We start from the raw sequence: 16,175 nt of genomic DNA, 5'->3' as shown, positions 1-16,175 counted from the left end.
CACCCACGCAGACACATACCTACACAACAAAGACACGCTTAACAGGATTAAACCGATATTAACACATTACATGCATACATCCAAAATTTATAAAAACAGATTGTCCAATGTAAAATTAATGCTGACAAGTTTGGTTGTTTAAAAATTCATTTTCTTCAGAGTCACGGGAGAACGTTTTGAAATCTGGGCAGGTTTTTAGATTGACGCTGAGCTTATAACTTTTTTTTTTTTTAACAGCTTTAGGTTAGGTTAGGTTAGGTAGTTACTTTATTAATCCCCGAGGGGAATTTTTTTTGTTTTGTTTTTTTAGGTTAGGTGGTTACTTTATTAAAAGAAAAAGCAAACTGGTACTGTCACAATACATCAGTAAATATAACTTCTTTTTTTTTCCAGTCATCTACTTCTGGTATGTCTTACTGCCGGTATGTCTCAGCCACCTCAAGTGTTTAGCCCTTTTTCCCCTCCGGAGAAGTGATTCGGTGATACTTGTCCTCTGAGGCCGCTACTAGACAGCCTTCTTTTGCTGATTGCAGTCTTCCTTTTTTTTTTTTTTTTTTTTTTTTAAAGTGTATTAGAGTGCCATCTGCTGCCCCTTCAGATACTTTCAGTCTAGTTGAGATTTGATGCTGAGAAAGCCCCTCCTTGCTCAGAATAACGATTTGACTTCTGACACTTTTACTTCGTTCTAATGCCACGTTTTCCACTATTATAATGCTGCGTTAGTAAACAATGTTCTTCTGGAAGCTCGTTTAACAGGTGATAAATGCCTGTAATTTGATTTACTTGAGCTTGATGGTAATGTGTCACGCTTCGAGTGAAAGACACGACTTAAGAAAATCTAATCTTCTTTTTTTCGAGGAAGCTAACACAGGCAATTCCACACGTTTGCTTAAATTTGATTGTTGACCTAACTTCGTTCAAACCTCATTTTTCACTCTTGTGTTTTTAAATGTTTTTAAATCCTCAAACGCCACTTTTATTTTGACCTGAAAATGTCATTTTTATTTGCTGGGAGTGTTCACAGCAAAGCCCCTCCACTTAATATCGTTTGAAAAAAGATGGTTTGTATTTAGTCCAGCAACAAACTGCATTGTAAAATGACAACAGTGGATCCAATCCCGTTTGATGTTTACTATACGTCTTTTTAGAAGGTAGTGTAACTTTTTGTCTTTTTAGTCACGGTAGGATATCGTGTCGATGGCAGCAGTGGTCCGCCGGGGTCCACGTTAAAACATCTCAGCAGTTGTTTATCCGGCTAAAAGGAAACGTTGTACACTCGTGACATTCGCGGTCTTCAGACGATAAAGCTTTCTGAATTTGGCGATCCCCTGTGTTTTCCTCTAACACCACCACATTACATATTTGGTTGTAAGAACATATCACGACAACTGTTTGGTACGGGCGTTCGTGGTCCTCGGAGAATGTTCATCTTTGGCAATCACCTTTCGTCTCGTGCCACCATCATCTCATCTGTCCAACTACTTTGGTTTATAAACAAAAGACTACAAAACGAACGATGGTCCCATCGCAGCTTCAGGTTTTTTTTTTGTTTTTTTAATTGTGGTTTTAGGTTAGGTTAGGTTAGGTAGGTAGTTACTTTATTAATCCCCGAGGGGAAATTGTTTCGCTACAGCAGCATGCAGGAAGCAATAAGATAATAATAGAATAATAGAAAGCAATAAAATAGCAGTAAAATAGCAGTACAAATGTTAAATATAAAATGCACAGTATATACAGTACAGTATATATCTATATATATCTATATATTATATACAAACAACCAAGAACACAGACAACGGTGTTATTGTTGTGTGATGGATTTTGCCAGAGGTGAGTTATTGTCCAGTCTTATTGCAGCGAGCAGGAATGATCTCCTGTATCTGTCTTTTGGAGAACGTCCTCCGCTGTCCCTGCAGCAGGCAGTGGAGAGGGTGGTCAGGATTATCCAACGTGGACAATAGTTTCCTCAGCGTCCTCCTTTCCACCACCTTTTCCAGGCTGTGCAGATTGCAGCCGATGATGGAGCCGGCCTTCTTAACCAGTTTGTTAAGTCTGTTGGTGTCGCCGGCTCCAACGCTGCTCCCCCAGCAGACCACAGCGAAGTACAATGCGCTGGCCACAACAGATGGTAGAACATCTCCAACATCTTGCTGCACACATTGAAGGATCGAAGTTTCCTGAAGAAAAAGAGTCGACTCATCCCCTTCTTGTAGACGGCGTTGATGTTGGTCTTCCAGTTCAGTCTGTTGTCGATGGAGACACCGAGGTACTTGTCCTCCTCCACCATGTCCACCTCCTCTCTCAGAACTCTATATTATATAGATTATATAATAGTTCCCATTAATGTTTGCATAGCCACTCTGAAAGGACTGACGAATCAGCAACCAGTCTGCGTGGCTACGTATAACGTTGAGGTAAAGCCCTCGTGATGGTGAATGCTGATTGATTAAACACTGCTCCAATACTTTTAACATTAACCCAAGGTCTATGGCTATTAGGATGCAACGACAGCAAACCACACCCATGTATTTTCATCATGAATTTGGGTCCGTAATACCAGACTAACTTGTTTGGAGCTGATTAGCAAATGTTAACATGCAAAACTAAGTTGGGGGCACATTAATAATAAATTAGCCCATACTTGCTTAACATGATCATGTTAGTATTGTATTGTGAGCATGTAAGCCTGCTAATGTTAGCATTTAGCTCAAGCTCCACCCTCACAGTCCACCCACGTGCATGGCTCTTTTTCTTCGTTTAGTTTATGAATATAATCAAAATCAGTAACTGTGTTTAAAGGTTAAACTTTTCTCCTTTATATTTTGTGAGAAGCATGTTCATGAAGAATTTAACGCGGCTCAGAAGCATCCTCTTCCTTCAGTTTATTATTCATTGGCCATCTCCTGCTTTCATCCGTCTGGTAATACATTAGCTGCTGTTAACTCTTGTAGCAAAGTACTCCAACGTTTTGCAAGTTAAATCGCATCCACGTGACTGTCTTGGTAGTGTCCTGTAGCACTGATGACTGGAGACGTTGGGTTATCTTAAAGTGACATTAAAATGTCAATACCCGGAAATATGCAGCTCGGTGATAATGCAGCTGATAAAGCTCTACAAAGGGCTGCTGTGATCTCATAGCTACCAGAGCATTGTGTAACGGGGACAAGTTGGTTTCCCTCTCCGTTCTTGAGGTTGTATTGTGACGATAAGAGAGCTGCAAGTGTTGTGGTTCAAGTTGTTTCGTTTTAGTTTAATTTCTCAGCCCATTATATCTGCACATACGCGTTTAATCAACTGCATATACAGTATACGTGTGTTAAATATAGGAATTTGTGGGTTGCATTTGTGGACTAAAGCATTAGTCCACAAAAGCATTATTATATTAGCATTATTATTATTATATTATTAAAGCATTATTAATGTCATCTTGAAAAAAACGTACGCCACATGTAAGGCTGGGTACTAAACTTTGCTAGTTTAATTGCGCGGTACATTTTTTCAGTAATATCTACAATTGAAAAATGCTTTGTCATTTTATACAAAAAAAATCAATACCATAACTTTCTTACGTTTACGCAGTAGTAAACATCAACAGCGTCAGTGTGCAAATTCAACGTAAACCATACGTGGCCCGTACTCGGGCGACCCGCTCAAAGCTTTTCTGTCATATCCTCCATCCTGTTATCGCATATAAAATCAAAACCAGATGGACTGTCTGTTTAATTTTCCCTAAACATAGTCAAGTTGAAGTTCAGATTAATCGGCCCTCGCAAAGGTACAAGGTGGTGTATTTCTTTTGAAAGTAAAACAATAAGCTTAAAATGTGGACGCCTGCTATTGAGCATACATTTTTGTACTGTTAAAATTGAGGGGCATAAACAAAGTCCAACACAAATTTCTGTTATTTCATGCACAAGTGAACCAATGCTTTTGGTAGATCATTGATATGTATCTTAAAACGCGACAAGGAGCCATTGTCACTTTGTGTATTTCTACAAAGTCATATATCATTAACTAAATATCACAGGTTGACATTCCTCTCTGCTGTTATCAGTTATTCCAACAGCTCCTCCAGCTGTAAGTCAACCTGCAGGAGAAATTAAACGTATTATTCACCGACCTCTTATCAAAAAAAGAACTTTCACATTTTTTTCGAAAACATTTGAAAGTTGAGCACAATTCTTGTGTTATCAAAGTATCTCTGGAACGCTTGTCGGGTTTCTGTGGCTGCATTCCATTTTTAGGTGAATCACCTTATCATATCACATAATTAATCCAAATTTCTTCCTTCCACATCAGACTTTGGTCAGAAGTGAAAAGTTAAACATTAAGAGGAAACATTCGGTTTCCATCAAAATGTACTGGACAAGTACCGACTAATGTGAACTTGCAGTCTTTGGTTGAGTCTTGACATCTCAAGGATGACAAAAGGATGGTTTGACTAAACGTCAAGCTGCCTAGGCACAATCAAATGAAGGTGTTTGATTATTCATCATTATTTTCCAACTTTTAATTGGATTTAAAGTCACAAAAAGCCACCAAATATGTTTTATGAAAAAAGTTATAAGATGGCAGCTTGTTGTTGTTGTTGTTGTTTTTATACTGTGTTTTAGATAAACTCCATCCCTTAAATTAAAATGTCAAAATAGCTTATCAGAGCAAGACAGTGAGACACGGCAGCAAAAAGTCTCTGAAAATACATACTTGTTGTTGTCTAAAATTACACTTGGAGCGCAATGAGAGTTGTTCAACCTTTTATAGTTGTTGGTTTTTTTTCAAACTATTTGTAATATTTGTTATTATTGTTGTTATTTTACATTTTTACACATATTTTAGGACACGAACAAACATAAGTGTATACAGCACACCTTCCCCTGTTAACGCATCCATTGTTATTGCACAGTGATGCGTGACCGTTCCTGATGTCTAAACACGCTTCAGTCTCCAGAGTTGAACAGGGAAGTGGTTGACATTTAAAACCCGAGTGTAATCCTGGCTTTGAGAAGAGACATATGATCGACTTCAACAAATTACAGAGGCAGACTTATTCCACGACCACATACTCTACTATTACCTGTATTGACGTCTCAATTGAAAACATTCCCACTGGAATTTCCAGAGTAGGGTCTATTTTAATTTTGATTTTGTTTTGGAAGTGTTACTGTACATATTAATACCACAACTAATACCACAAAACATAATGTTGGACATTGAAGTGCATCAATATTTTTGTTAAATGTATCTGTGTGATGTTTTGGCCTCGATATTGTTTTCCATATCTTTAAATTTTGTTTTATTTCTTAATTTGTCTTCAATGGCTTTTTGGTTTCAAGTCTGTGATTTTTTTGTTTTGTTTGTTGATTTGTTGATTTATTTTTTTTTTTTTAGTTCTGTTTGATGTTGTGCTGTGATCAACTTGTGCTCAGACAAAAATGTGCCATAAACTGACTCGACTGTTCGAACAAACATGTTCTCGTGCCATAGTTCTATTTTACATAACGAACGTGCCTCGTCTCTCCTACCAACAGGGTAATTTTGTATATAATATATATAGATATATACTGTACTGTATATACTGTGCATTTTATATTTAATATTTTTTACTGCTATTTTATTGCTTTCTATTATTCTATTATTATCTTATTGCTTCCTGTACGCTGCTGTATCAAAAAACATGTCCCTTCTGGGATTAATAAAGTAGCTACCTAACCTAACCTAAAGTTGGAAGTGTTCCAGAGTACAGTGCAGGTGGGGTTTTTTTTCTTTGGTTTTTTTTTTCTTCCTGTTATCAGCATCAATGTTGTGGAGAGCGTGGCAGGTATAAAAGGAGGGAGACAGAAAGGTCGTGGGGAGACGGCCATAAAGTGCAAAGGAAACAGACCGAGATGAAGATGTTAGGGATGCTTGTCCTCTCCATCTTTTTGACTTTTATGTTGCTCAGCAGCACTGAGGTAAGGGACAACGGTACAAAAAGACTGCAATTAGCCGATGAAGACCAGGAGTTCAGGGTGTCTGATTAGTGGACAGCGGTTTATCTGGATTTTGACCAGGCACATTGCAGCTACTATTTGTGTGTTTATAGATTCAGTGGGGTTACATTAAAATCAAACGGAAGCAGATTAACTATTTAAATAAATCTCAGCCGAGGCAAATGGAGGTAAAAAAAAACAACAACAGAAAAGCTGAGGAAAAGATGACGCTGTATATTTCTGTTTAATTGTATTTGAAGTTTATTTGAGAAAGTTTTTGAGCTTTAATTGTATCACATCATTCTTTTCTAGGTATTTTCAGGGTTTCTCTTTTTGAACTTCTTTTGTATCTAATAGGATCTTAACAATTTCAAAAACTTGGGGGCAAAATGTTCACGTTCAACGGGAACAGTTTTGAAATGAATACACAAAAGTGTAATGAGCACAGAGCTCAGTTATGTTGCTTGATTAACATCAGCACCTGTGTTTTTGCGTATCTGTGAGCTTTGGTGCCGCGTGGCTTTCCGAGGCCTCTCAAAGGTCTCCGTTGCCGATTTCTGGAGTTTTCTATAAAATGCCATGTGCGCTCTTTGCTTTTGCTTGATCGCTTTTGGATCGCCTCACGCGAGTCTTTTACTTTTTCAAATTTGCGTCGAAGAAAACGTCAAATTGCAGTCGTTACGAGAAGCCAGCGAATGTATTTAATCTTCTTTTTTTTTTCGGTCCTCTGAAAATGGTTCGCAAATATGTCATTTTTTGTTGTTGTTAATATTTCAACTGTTGCGTGTCGGTGTGCAATAACGGCTCCAACAATGACTCTGTAAAACGGAATATATGAGATGGACTTTATTTGTTCAGCCCTTACTTTCTTTTACTTTTGCTGAAGTGAGCTATGTGGTGTCCAATTTCCAGATAAACAAGACGTGACCTATCGGGAAAAAAATTAGCATATCGGTGTGGACTAGAGGAAAGATAGGGAATACAACACACAAAGCAATCAGGCCTGCCGACCATAAAGATATGCAAAGTGTAGTCCAAATCTTCCTGCTTCATGTGGCCAGCTGGAGCAGCAGGTGCTTCACCTTTTTTTTTAAAGTGGCCTGTGACTGACAAAGAGGCACACTGTACTGTTGTACTGCCTGAGGAAGTACGACACAGACGGTATAAAAAGCTGTTGAACGAGAATTTAGTGGTGACAAGTGCTACAAAGAAAAGCCCTATCATCATATTGTAATGCCACTTAATATTATCTGATATTTGAATTGCTTTTAAATTCTGTTTAACATTTATATTGTTACATTTTTATTTTTTATTTTTTTGGTTTCTTAAATTACAATGTTCTCTATCTATCTACCGTGGGAGATAGTTGTGGTTTCATGTGCCCAGGTTTTAACTGTCTTAAGTTTTGTGATGTTACCCCGATACAATGGCATAATCTTATTCTGGGGCTCATAGCTTAAAAAATAAAAAAAATAAAAATAGTTTCAAAACAAACACCTTTAATGCTGACTAAAGCATTGTGTCTCATTTGTCTCACCACTTAAAATCCCTCTTTATCTTGTAAACAGATTTAGTTTTCATTTCGAGCTACTTTATACCAAAGAAATGTTGACAGTGAGGTCCGTAGTTTAACCAGAATAGCGAGGACGTTGTTGCTGGAAAGATACGTTGATGCTGCTCTTCAGTTGTAAACGTTTAAATATGTTTCGTGCACTGTGAACGTCCCCCCCCCCCCCCCCCCCCCATTTTACAGGCAGATAATGCTACAGTTACAAATGAAGTCAATTCAACAGTGACCGGAAACGATACTGAACCAACCGGTGCCACCCAGCCCTCAGCGGCCACACCGCTGCCCGACCACACCTCTGCTCTTACAACCTCCAACAGTCATACCAGCGACGCTCCGACCACAACTCCACCTCCTACCGACTCCACCTCGCGCTCCACCGCCACCGCCACCAACACCACCACCGCCACCAACACCACCACCAACACCACCACCACCACCGCTTCGTCACAGACGCCCGACATGTCCCCCGGCGCCACCGCAAGCCCCGGAGTCGTGGGATCCACCCCCGGGCCTCCTACAGCTCAGACCAGTGGAAGTAACACTCCACAGACCTCGGCGACGACGCTAAAAGGAGGTTCTGCCTCGTTGTACTGTCGCTGCAGTCAGCTGCTGGTGCCGGCCGTCTCTATTCTGATGTGCGTAGGCCTGAACGTGTGAGACTCTGCGCCATTTTCCCTCGCTCGTGTTTAGTCACCTTTTAAACGAGTTACGTCTACGTTTCAAATGTTAAAGGTACATTTCACTAATACACACCTCGAATTAAAACAATGGAAACGGAAGTTTCTGTGGCAAATGCAATGCTAAATATGTATTGAGCTCTGAATGTAGTTTTAAATGTTAAAACCATATTGGCAAATAAAGGAAATTCTGATGGAAAAATGTTGGGGAGGCTGAAAAGTTAGTTTACCTTGAATTGATCCTACACCAAACTGGTTCAAACTAAAACTGATTGAAATGGCAGCAGAGTCACAGGTACCGGCTCGTTTGCATTTTGTTTTTTTATATATAAAAAAGGTAGCTCCATTTTACTCGAACAACATCGCATTCAAATTCCAGCTGTTTATTTTTCACCACCTTGAGTGTTTGGTTTGTCTCTCTGCTTTGCTTGAGGACGATCACAAGATGAGGGAGTGTTCTGGTTTGTCTGTATAACCATTGCAAACAGATGGCTTTTACTGCTTGTACAATATGATGTGCATGTCTTATGCCATAGAATGCACGGGGAAGGTTGGCATGAGGCTGTGATGCAGACTGAAAGTCGTCCTGGCTCAAAATGGGGCAAATGTTTTTGGGAAAATACAGTTTTCATGTTGCTGCGTGAACTTTATATTTTTAAGAGAAATTTACAAACAATTTTGAGTGTGCTGGCTGAACACCCTGGTTCTGGTTTAAATACCAGTTACAGTTACACATTTTTACAGAAAATCACTGCCGAAGACGGCATCAACGAGGTTTTACATCCTCATCGGAATAGAGTTCAGCCGTCGCCCAGTGTGAGGTTTTTGCATTTGCATCAATTGGGTGGAGACTGAGGCCATTCTTCCAAAATGGAAATGGGTTTCAGGTGAACAATGTAAATGCAGTATAAAAGGCCAGTTTCTGAAAATAACACATTTTCCACACTAAGACTGTCAAGCGAGGCCACGCCAGTGTAGAACCTACACAAACCCTAAAAAGAACCAAGATATCATCAGCTGTTTGTCTTCAAGAGAAAATAATCTCAAGACGAAATGAAGTACTTTGTCCTGGAGCTGTTTTCACTGGCAGTGCTGGGATTCGTCTACGCACAGGTAAAAACTCCTCGTCACTGGTTATGAAGTAGATAGAAAGGGAAATGTTCAGGGAGGCCAGAATAAATGAATAACATGAATCTCTGCTTTTAGGTCCGTTGTAGTTTAACCAGTGATTAGGGGGAGAAAAAACTTTCAAGTTCTACACCTCCAAAAAGTTTCAAAATCTTGATTTAATTCACAATAAGCCACAATTATGTCATAACAATATTATTGACCTTTTATTTACCATGATTTATCTTTGTAATTTATATCACTGACCAAGTGTTCATTTGTAGAGCATTTGTTGTCTCCAAAATATACAATATTGCATTACATTTCATTTAGCTGACGCTTTTATCCAAAGCGACTTACAATAAGTACATTTCAACCATGAGGGTACAAATTCAGAACAACAACAATCAAGAAAGTATCATTTTCTTCAAGATAGCCAAACTTCAAAGTGCTATATCATGCTCTCAAATGAAATGCTATGTTCCAAATCTCTTCTTTTGTCTTTTACCAGACCGACATGGACGAACACCGAGTCAAACCAGGCAACGCAACCTCGTCTGCCAATATGACCGACACTTACGGCAACAGTACTGTCGATGGTAACAACAACATGGGAGGCACGGGTTCTGGAGGGACGGGTTCCGGAGGCACAGGTTCTGGAGGGACGGGTTCTGGAGGGACGGGTTCCGGAGGGACGGGCAAACCCTCTGGGATGACTTCAGTGAACGGCCAGAGCCACATCGTCGCTTCCATGAGTCTGCTGTTTGGATCGTTTGCTCTTCAAGCCTTCTGGCAGTGAGCGCCCCGTTACGGCTCCAAGCTGGACGGAGTCCTCGACTACGACACCGTTTGACCTGTCGCAAATGTGATCTTATTTTAGTTTTCTTTTTTCATGGTAGAAAACTTTTCTGTAGGGGAAATACGTTATAACAAATATTTGTTTGCCGAATGATAGGTTATGTGTTTATGAAAGGATCAATGAGGTCGAAGTGAGCCAGCCTACGAATCAACACTTAACAACTTGATTAATATGCGAGTCTGAGCCGACATTGATATGTGAAGGAAAGAAGCAGCTGCCTATGAATCATCACGAGTTAAAGCATAATTGTTAGAGGTTACTTCTGTCTGATATGCCTATATCAAGCTAACAGATATTTAGACTTTGTACATATTATAGACCTGTTTATTTCCTCGTGTGAAGTTATTATTTAATCCTATTTGCTGCAAATATATAGATATAATACACATAGATACATTGTAATTTGGTTTTATAGTGTGTATTAGTATAATTATTTGTACACAATAGTAAAGTACTACTTACAACAAATAACAATAAATAAACAGTGAAATATATTTTCATTTATTTGAAAAGTGTCTTAGTTAACTTCATGTAATATTTGCATTTACAATATGTCACATAAATATGTCAAAATAAAAAAGTGAATTAACTTTTTTCTGTTTCTTCTGTTTAAAAAAAAAAAGAAGCTCTGAGATATATCATTGGTGGATATTTTCCATACTTGTTGTCTAAAAGGTTTTTGGTGGCAAAGCACATTCAGACAGTAGTCAGTTGAGCTATTGTATTATATGAGAAAAAAAAAATCTGAGGACAAGAGGTGGAATTATTGAATTTATTTGAGAGGGAGACCTGATACAAGCTTTTGTTGTGCTCCAGTATGAGCAAGATTTGACATTAATACTGAGCCAACACCCAAACACTGAACTACATCCGATCTTTAACGTGACAATTGTTCTCGTGCTACCCTTAAACTACAGATGAATTTTTATTCTTCGGGTTATAACAACTTTGGGTGAATATTGTATGTTTAGTTGTAAAAGGTCAAATTAAGTCCATGACGGAACAGCAGGATAAATGGATAAATGAGCGTAAAAGACACTTAGTGAGTCAGGAGTTAATGGGGCGAAGAGGGTGTGATCACTTCACAAAAGTATTAGTCATGCTCTCAGTGGAGGCACAGCCTGGAGGACATGTTAACTTTGTGAAAACAGAATAAAAGTTGTTGTTTTAAAAAGAAAAGAAAAAAAGGACAAAAACATTTAAGTAGATCTCTGACTCTGTTACTTAAATACAAAAAGAATTAAGTCGGAGAAATGGAACTTGGCTGAGGCATTATTGTAGGAGTAAAGTATTAAAAGAACTTCGGTAAGTCTGTGACTTCCCAAATACAACAGCCATGCTGTAGTATGGTACACATTATGATGTGCATGTTAAGTTAATAAATGGGACATTGAGCTGACATCTATAGTTTACTGAATACTGTTGCCCTCTGCAGATTTAAAACAGTCATTGCAAAGATGGTGCAGTTGATAAAATGCATTGAGGAAGGATGAGTGAAACTGGGGTTATCCTGGATTTCACTGCCTAAATATAAACAATGCATAATGTAGTGTTTTTAAAAAACACATTACTAACAACCACTGCAGGTGGAAACCGAAAAGACATAAAATTCTGTTTTTAATTTCTCAAGTGGCAAGGGTGGATATTGTTCACAAGTTATGTTCACTCATTAAGTTTACTGGGAGCAAACTTATAACAATTTTTTTTTTCCCAGCTTGTCAATTATCTACCAAAGGGGGAAGACAGAATGAAAAGTTTTTCTTTTTATGATTAATATAACTGCTTCTAAACTGGATGCGCAACTGCTGATGCCAACGTTAAAACAATATACATGAAGTACAGCAAGTTTGTACGTCATATGTGAAAAATTGAAAGTTAAAAAAACACATGTATCATAGGGAAGAAATGGAATAGTCTTACCTTTACAGTGTCATTAAAAAGTTGTTTATGCACTATAGGAAAATTAAAGCTTTTTCCAGTTTAGGTTCAGGGAGGAGGGCATTGAGGAGATAGTCACAAGAGATCATACGTTGATCTGCATCATAAAATGATGTCTTTAAGTCAGTAGGGATTTTTCAGTTGAAGAGAATGGGAATAAAGTCTCAACAAATGCCAGTAACTTCATTTTACTCCATCAACTTTTTATTGGAAGCCCATGTAAATTCCACTGAGAAGGCTGTCCTTCACGAACAGATGTGAATGTGTCACACATAACCCCTTAACCAACTTCCTGGTTCCTGTGGCAGGTGATATTATAAGTCACTCCTACCTCACCTGAAACTAGATAGTTTTTTTTTGTATAAAAGCAAGAACAAAAACTTTCGTTTTAATTTACCAGAAGAAGAAAGAGAGCGCGTTCCGGTAGGAGAACTTTTACAGCACCCGACAACGCATCATTCCGTGGAACAGGACATTTCAGTAACCTTTCTGCTGGATCTCTGCCTCCTCTTGCCGCTCCATCATGAAAATGTGGGTTTTGGGATTTTTCACACTGGCTCTGCTGGCATTCGCACAGGTAGCTACTCATAACCATATAAAATGATCCCACTGGAGAAGCTAAATGTGATTTTGTTCTACAAGATTATATATGTGCCATAACACTTTTTCTTTATAATGTTATTAGGTTATCTTGACAATATGCATTTAGTCGTACTTTTATAGTATTTTAGTATCCTTTTACTGACTCTTAGTAAGTCATTTCTTGTGTAAACAAATATATTGGTATTAATATTCTTTGGTCACGACTTTTTACCAACGTCTTCTCCTCATCACACTCTCTGCATTAATGTGTGGGCAACACGAGCTCACACACACACACACACACACACACACACACACACACACACACACACACACACACACACACACACACACACACACACACACACACACACACACACACACACACACACACACACAGACACACATACTACTGTTTTACATAGGTGTGGGCTATTTGGCTAATACAAACGTCTCATTTTCACTTTAACAGAAATAATTCTCATTAAAGCTCAGCTTTTAAAACTGCAGTTATTTTTTAAAGTGAACATTTTAGTGTGGTGATTGAATAAGACAAAACTAACATTTAAGTTCTACTCCACATGGCAAAATTATGGCCACTGTTACTGTTGTACACAAATGGAGCGGCAGGAAGTAAAAACCTTTTAAAAAAAAAACTAAAAAAAACAACCTTTGTCAGTGGTTTACGCCGCGTCGTGCCATTGCACCACAATTTAGGTCATTTGCACTAAATGTTTTCCCTCGGACGCCTCAAAACATCGCAGTAGAACTGGGCAGTCTGATCCTTCGGTACGAATTCACGGTGCACAAAACGGTAAAAACCACCAGCATACTCTTGGATGCGCTCCTGATCTGATGTGTCTTCTGGACAGTGAACCCGAATCCCACTTAGAAAACGTTGCCTGGCTTTTTGCTACGTTGCTACGGGCTTTCAGAAGCATTTCTAGGTTCTGCGTTGCGCCAATCTTTCAAGTTGACACAAAATTTGATGACTGCTCTCTGCTCAGGTTTTAGGTCCATGGTGAAATGCGCTCATAAAAGTAGTCACTAAAATGTAAGACATGTGCTGGTGTTGATCAAGTGACATAACTTGAAATAGTAATTCATGAAAGCTATTGCTTCCCTGTGCTCCGTATGTATTACTGTGTTCCATTTGTGTGCAAACAAATCATCTCTTGACTGGTTGAGTACACCTCGTACTGGTCAAGACCACCCTTAGTTATCCAAGTAGACTAAACCAATAGCTTGCGTAAATCAAGGATGGTAACTATGGAAACATATGTTGTTGTTGTACATGCTACCAATTTTTAACACTGGCTGAAAATATTTTTCCGTCCTACTCCTAATCAAACTTGGCAGACTCAGCAAAGCACCACCACAGCCACCCTCTCCACCACTACAGCCAGCAGTATGAATGCTACTTCAACCACAAATACAGCCTCGTCTGCCTCAACTGTTGATAAAAACAATTCTTCGACCACCTCCACTACAACCGTCACCCCAGCAACCACTACGACCGTCACCCCAGCAAACACTACGACCGTCACCCCAGCAACCACTATGACCGTCACCTCAGTCACCCCAGCAACCACTACGACTGTCACCCCAGCAACCACTACAACCGTCACCTCAGCAACCACTACGACCGTCACCCCAGCAAACACTACGACCGTCACCCCAGCAACCACTATGACCGTCACCTCAGTCACCCCAGCCACCCCAGCAACCACTACGACTGTCACCCCAGCAACCACTACAACCGTCACCCCAGCAAACACTACGACCGTCACCCCAGTCACCCCAGCAACCACTGCGACCGTCACCCCAGCAACCACTACAACCGTCACCCCAGCAAACACTACGACCATCACCCCAGCAACCACTATGACCGTCACCTCAGTCACCCCAGCAACCACTACGACTGTCACCCCAGCAACCACTACAACCGTCACCCCAGCAAACACTACGACCGTCACCCCAGTCACCCCAGCAACCACTGCGACCGTCACCCCAGCAACCACTACAACCGTCACCCCAGCAAACACTACGACCATCACCCCAGCAACCACTCTGACCGCCACCCCAGCAACCACTACGACTGTCACCCCAGCAACCACTACAACCGTCACCCCAGCAACCACTACAACCGTCACCCCAGCAACCACTACAACCGTCACCCCAGCAACCACTACGACCGTCACCCCAGCAAACACTACCGTCACCCCAGCAACCACTACGACTACCCCAGCAACCACTACAACCGTCACCCCAGCAAACACTACGACCCAACCAGCACCCCAGCAACACACCCCAGCAAACACTACGACCATCACCCCAGCAACCACTATGACCGTCACCTCAGTCACCCCAGCAACCACTACGACTGTCACCCCAGCAACCACTGCAAACACTACGACTACACCTCACCCCAGCAACCACTACACCCACCCCAGCAACCACTACGAGTCACCCCAGCAACCACTACAACCGTCACCCCAGCAACCACTACAACCGTCACCCCAGCAAACACTACGACCGTCACCCCAGCAACCACTATGACCGTCACCTCAGTCACCCCAGCAACCACTACGACTGTCACCCCAGCAACCACTACAACCGTCACCCCAGCAAACACTACGACCGTCACCCCAGTCACCCCAGCAACCACTGCGACCGTCACCCCAGCAACCACTACAACCGTCACCCCAGCAAACACTACGACCATCACCCCAGCAACCACTATGACCGTCACCTCAGTCACCCCAGCAACCACTACGACTGTCACCCCAGCAACCACTACAACCGTCACCCCAGCAAACACTACGACCGTCACCCCAGTCACCCCAGCAACCACTGCGACCGTCACCCCAGCAACCACTACAACCGTCACCCCAGCAAACACTACGACCATCACCCCAGCAACCACTCTGACCGCCACCCCAGCAACCACTACGACTGTCACCCCAGCAACCACTACAACCGTCACCCCAGCAACCACTACAACCGTCACCCCAGCAACCACTACAACCGTCACCCCAGCAACCACTACGACCGTCACCCCAGCAAACACTACGACCGTCACCCCAGCAACCACTACAACCGTCACCTCAGTCACCCCAGCAACCACTACGACTGTCACCCCAGCAACCACTACAACCGTCACCCCAGCAAACACTACGACCGTCACCCCAGTCACCCCAGCAACCACTGCGACCGTCACCCCAGCAACCACTACAACCGTCACCCCAGCAAACACTACGACCATCACCCCAGCAACCACTATGACCGTCACCTCAGTCACCCCAGCAACCACTACGACTGTCACCCCAGCAACCACTACAACCGTCACCCCAGCAAACACTACGACCGTCACCCCAGTCACCCCAGCAACCACTGCGACCGTCACCCCAGCAACCACTACAACCGTCACCCCAGCAAACACTACGACCATCACCCCAGCAACCACTCTGACC

At 41.3% G+C, this 16,175-nt stretch overlaps 3 protein-coding genes across 3 annotated transcripts in view; 2 read left to right on the top strand and 1 right to left on the bottom strand.

Annotated features, from left to right (window-relative positions):
* LOC138617335 (ephrin type-A receptor 7-like) overlaps positions 1-16,175 on the bottom strand; it is a 360,848-nt gene that overhangs the window by 91,467 nt on the left and 253,206 nt on the right. The gene's annotated exons all lie outside the window — the stretch shown is intronic.
* Positions 5,861-8,422, top strand: LOC138621655 (uncharacterized). Its single transcript, XM_069699861.1, has 2 exons — positions 5,861-5,951; positions 7,723-8,422. The coding sequence occupies exons 1-2, from the start codon at positions 5,886-5,888 to the stop codon at positions 8,194-8,196; spliced, it is 540 nt and encodes a 179-aa protein (XP_069555962.1). The 5' UTR covers positions 5,861-5,885; the 3' UTR covers positions 8,197-8,422.
* LOC138621645 (uncharacterized) lies at positions 9,175-10,541 on the top strand. The gene is made up of 2 exons (XM_069699848.1): positions 9,175-9,329; positions 9,835-10,541. The coding sequence occupies exons 1-2, from the start codon at positions 9,270-9,272 to the stop codon at positions 10,120-10,122; spliced, it is 348 nt and encodes a 115-aa protein (XP_069555949.1). The 5' UTR covers positions 9,175-9,269; the 3' UTR covers positions 10,123-10,541.

The sequence above is a fragment of the Brachyistius frenatus genome, unplaced genomic scaffold, assembly GCF_029030835.1.
Source record: "Brachyistius frenatus isolate BFR_SWC_R1_liver_20210118 unplaced genomic scaffold, ASM2903083v1 Contig_2, whole genome shotgun sequence".
NCBI classification, from domain to species: Eukaryota; Metazoa; Chordata; class Actinopteri; family Embiotocidae; genus Brachyistius; species Brachyistius frenatus.
The sequence above is the reverse complement of the archived record's forward strand: the minus strand, read 5'-3'. Positions and strand labels throughout refer to the sequence as shown.

Bases quoted from the DNA above. Each gene is read 5' to 3' on its own strand.
- LOC138621655 (XM_069699861.1), top strand. From the start codon at position 5,886: ATGAAGATGTTAGGGATGCTTGTCCTCTCCATCTTTTTGACTTTTATG. The intron at 5,952-7,722 runs GTAAGGGACAAC...CCCATTTTACAG, and splicing joins TGTTGCTCAGCAGCACTGAG to GCAGATAATGCTACAGTTAC.
- LOC138621645 (XM_069699848.1), top strand. From the start codon at position 9,270: ATGAAGTACTTTGTCCTGGAGCTGTTTTCACTGGCAGTGCTGGGATTC. The intron at 9,330-9,834 runs GTAAAAACTCCT...GTCTTTTACCAG, and splicing joins TGGGATTCGTCTACGCACAG to ACCGACATGGACGAACACCG.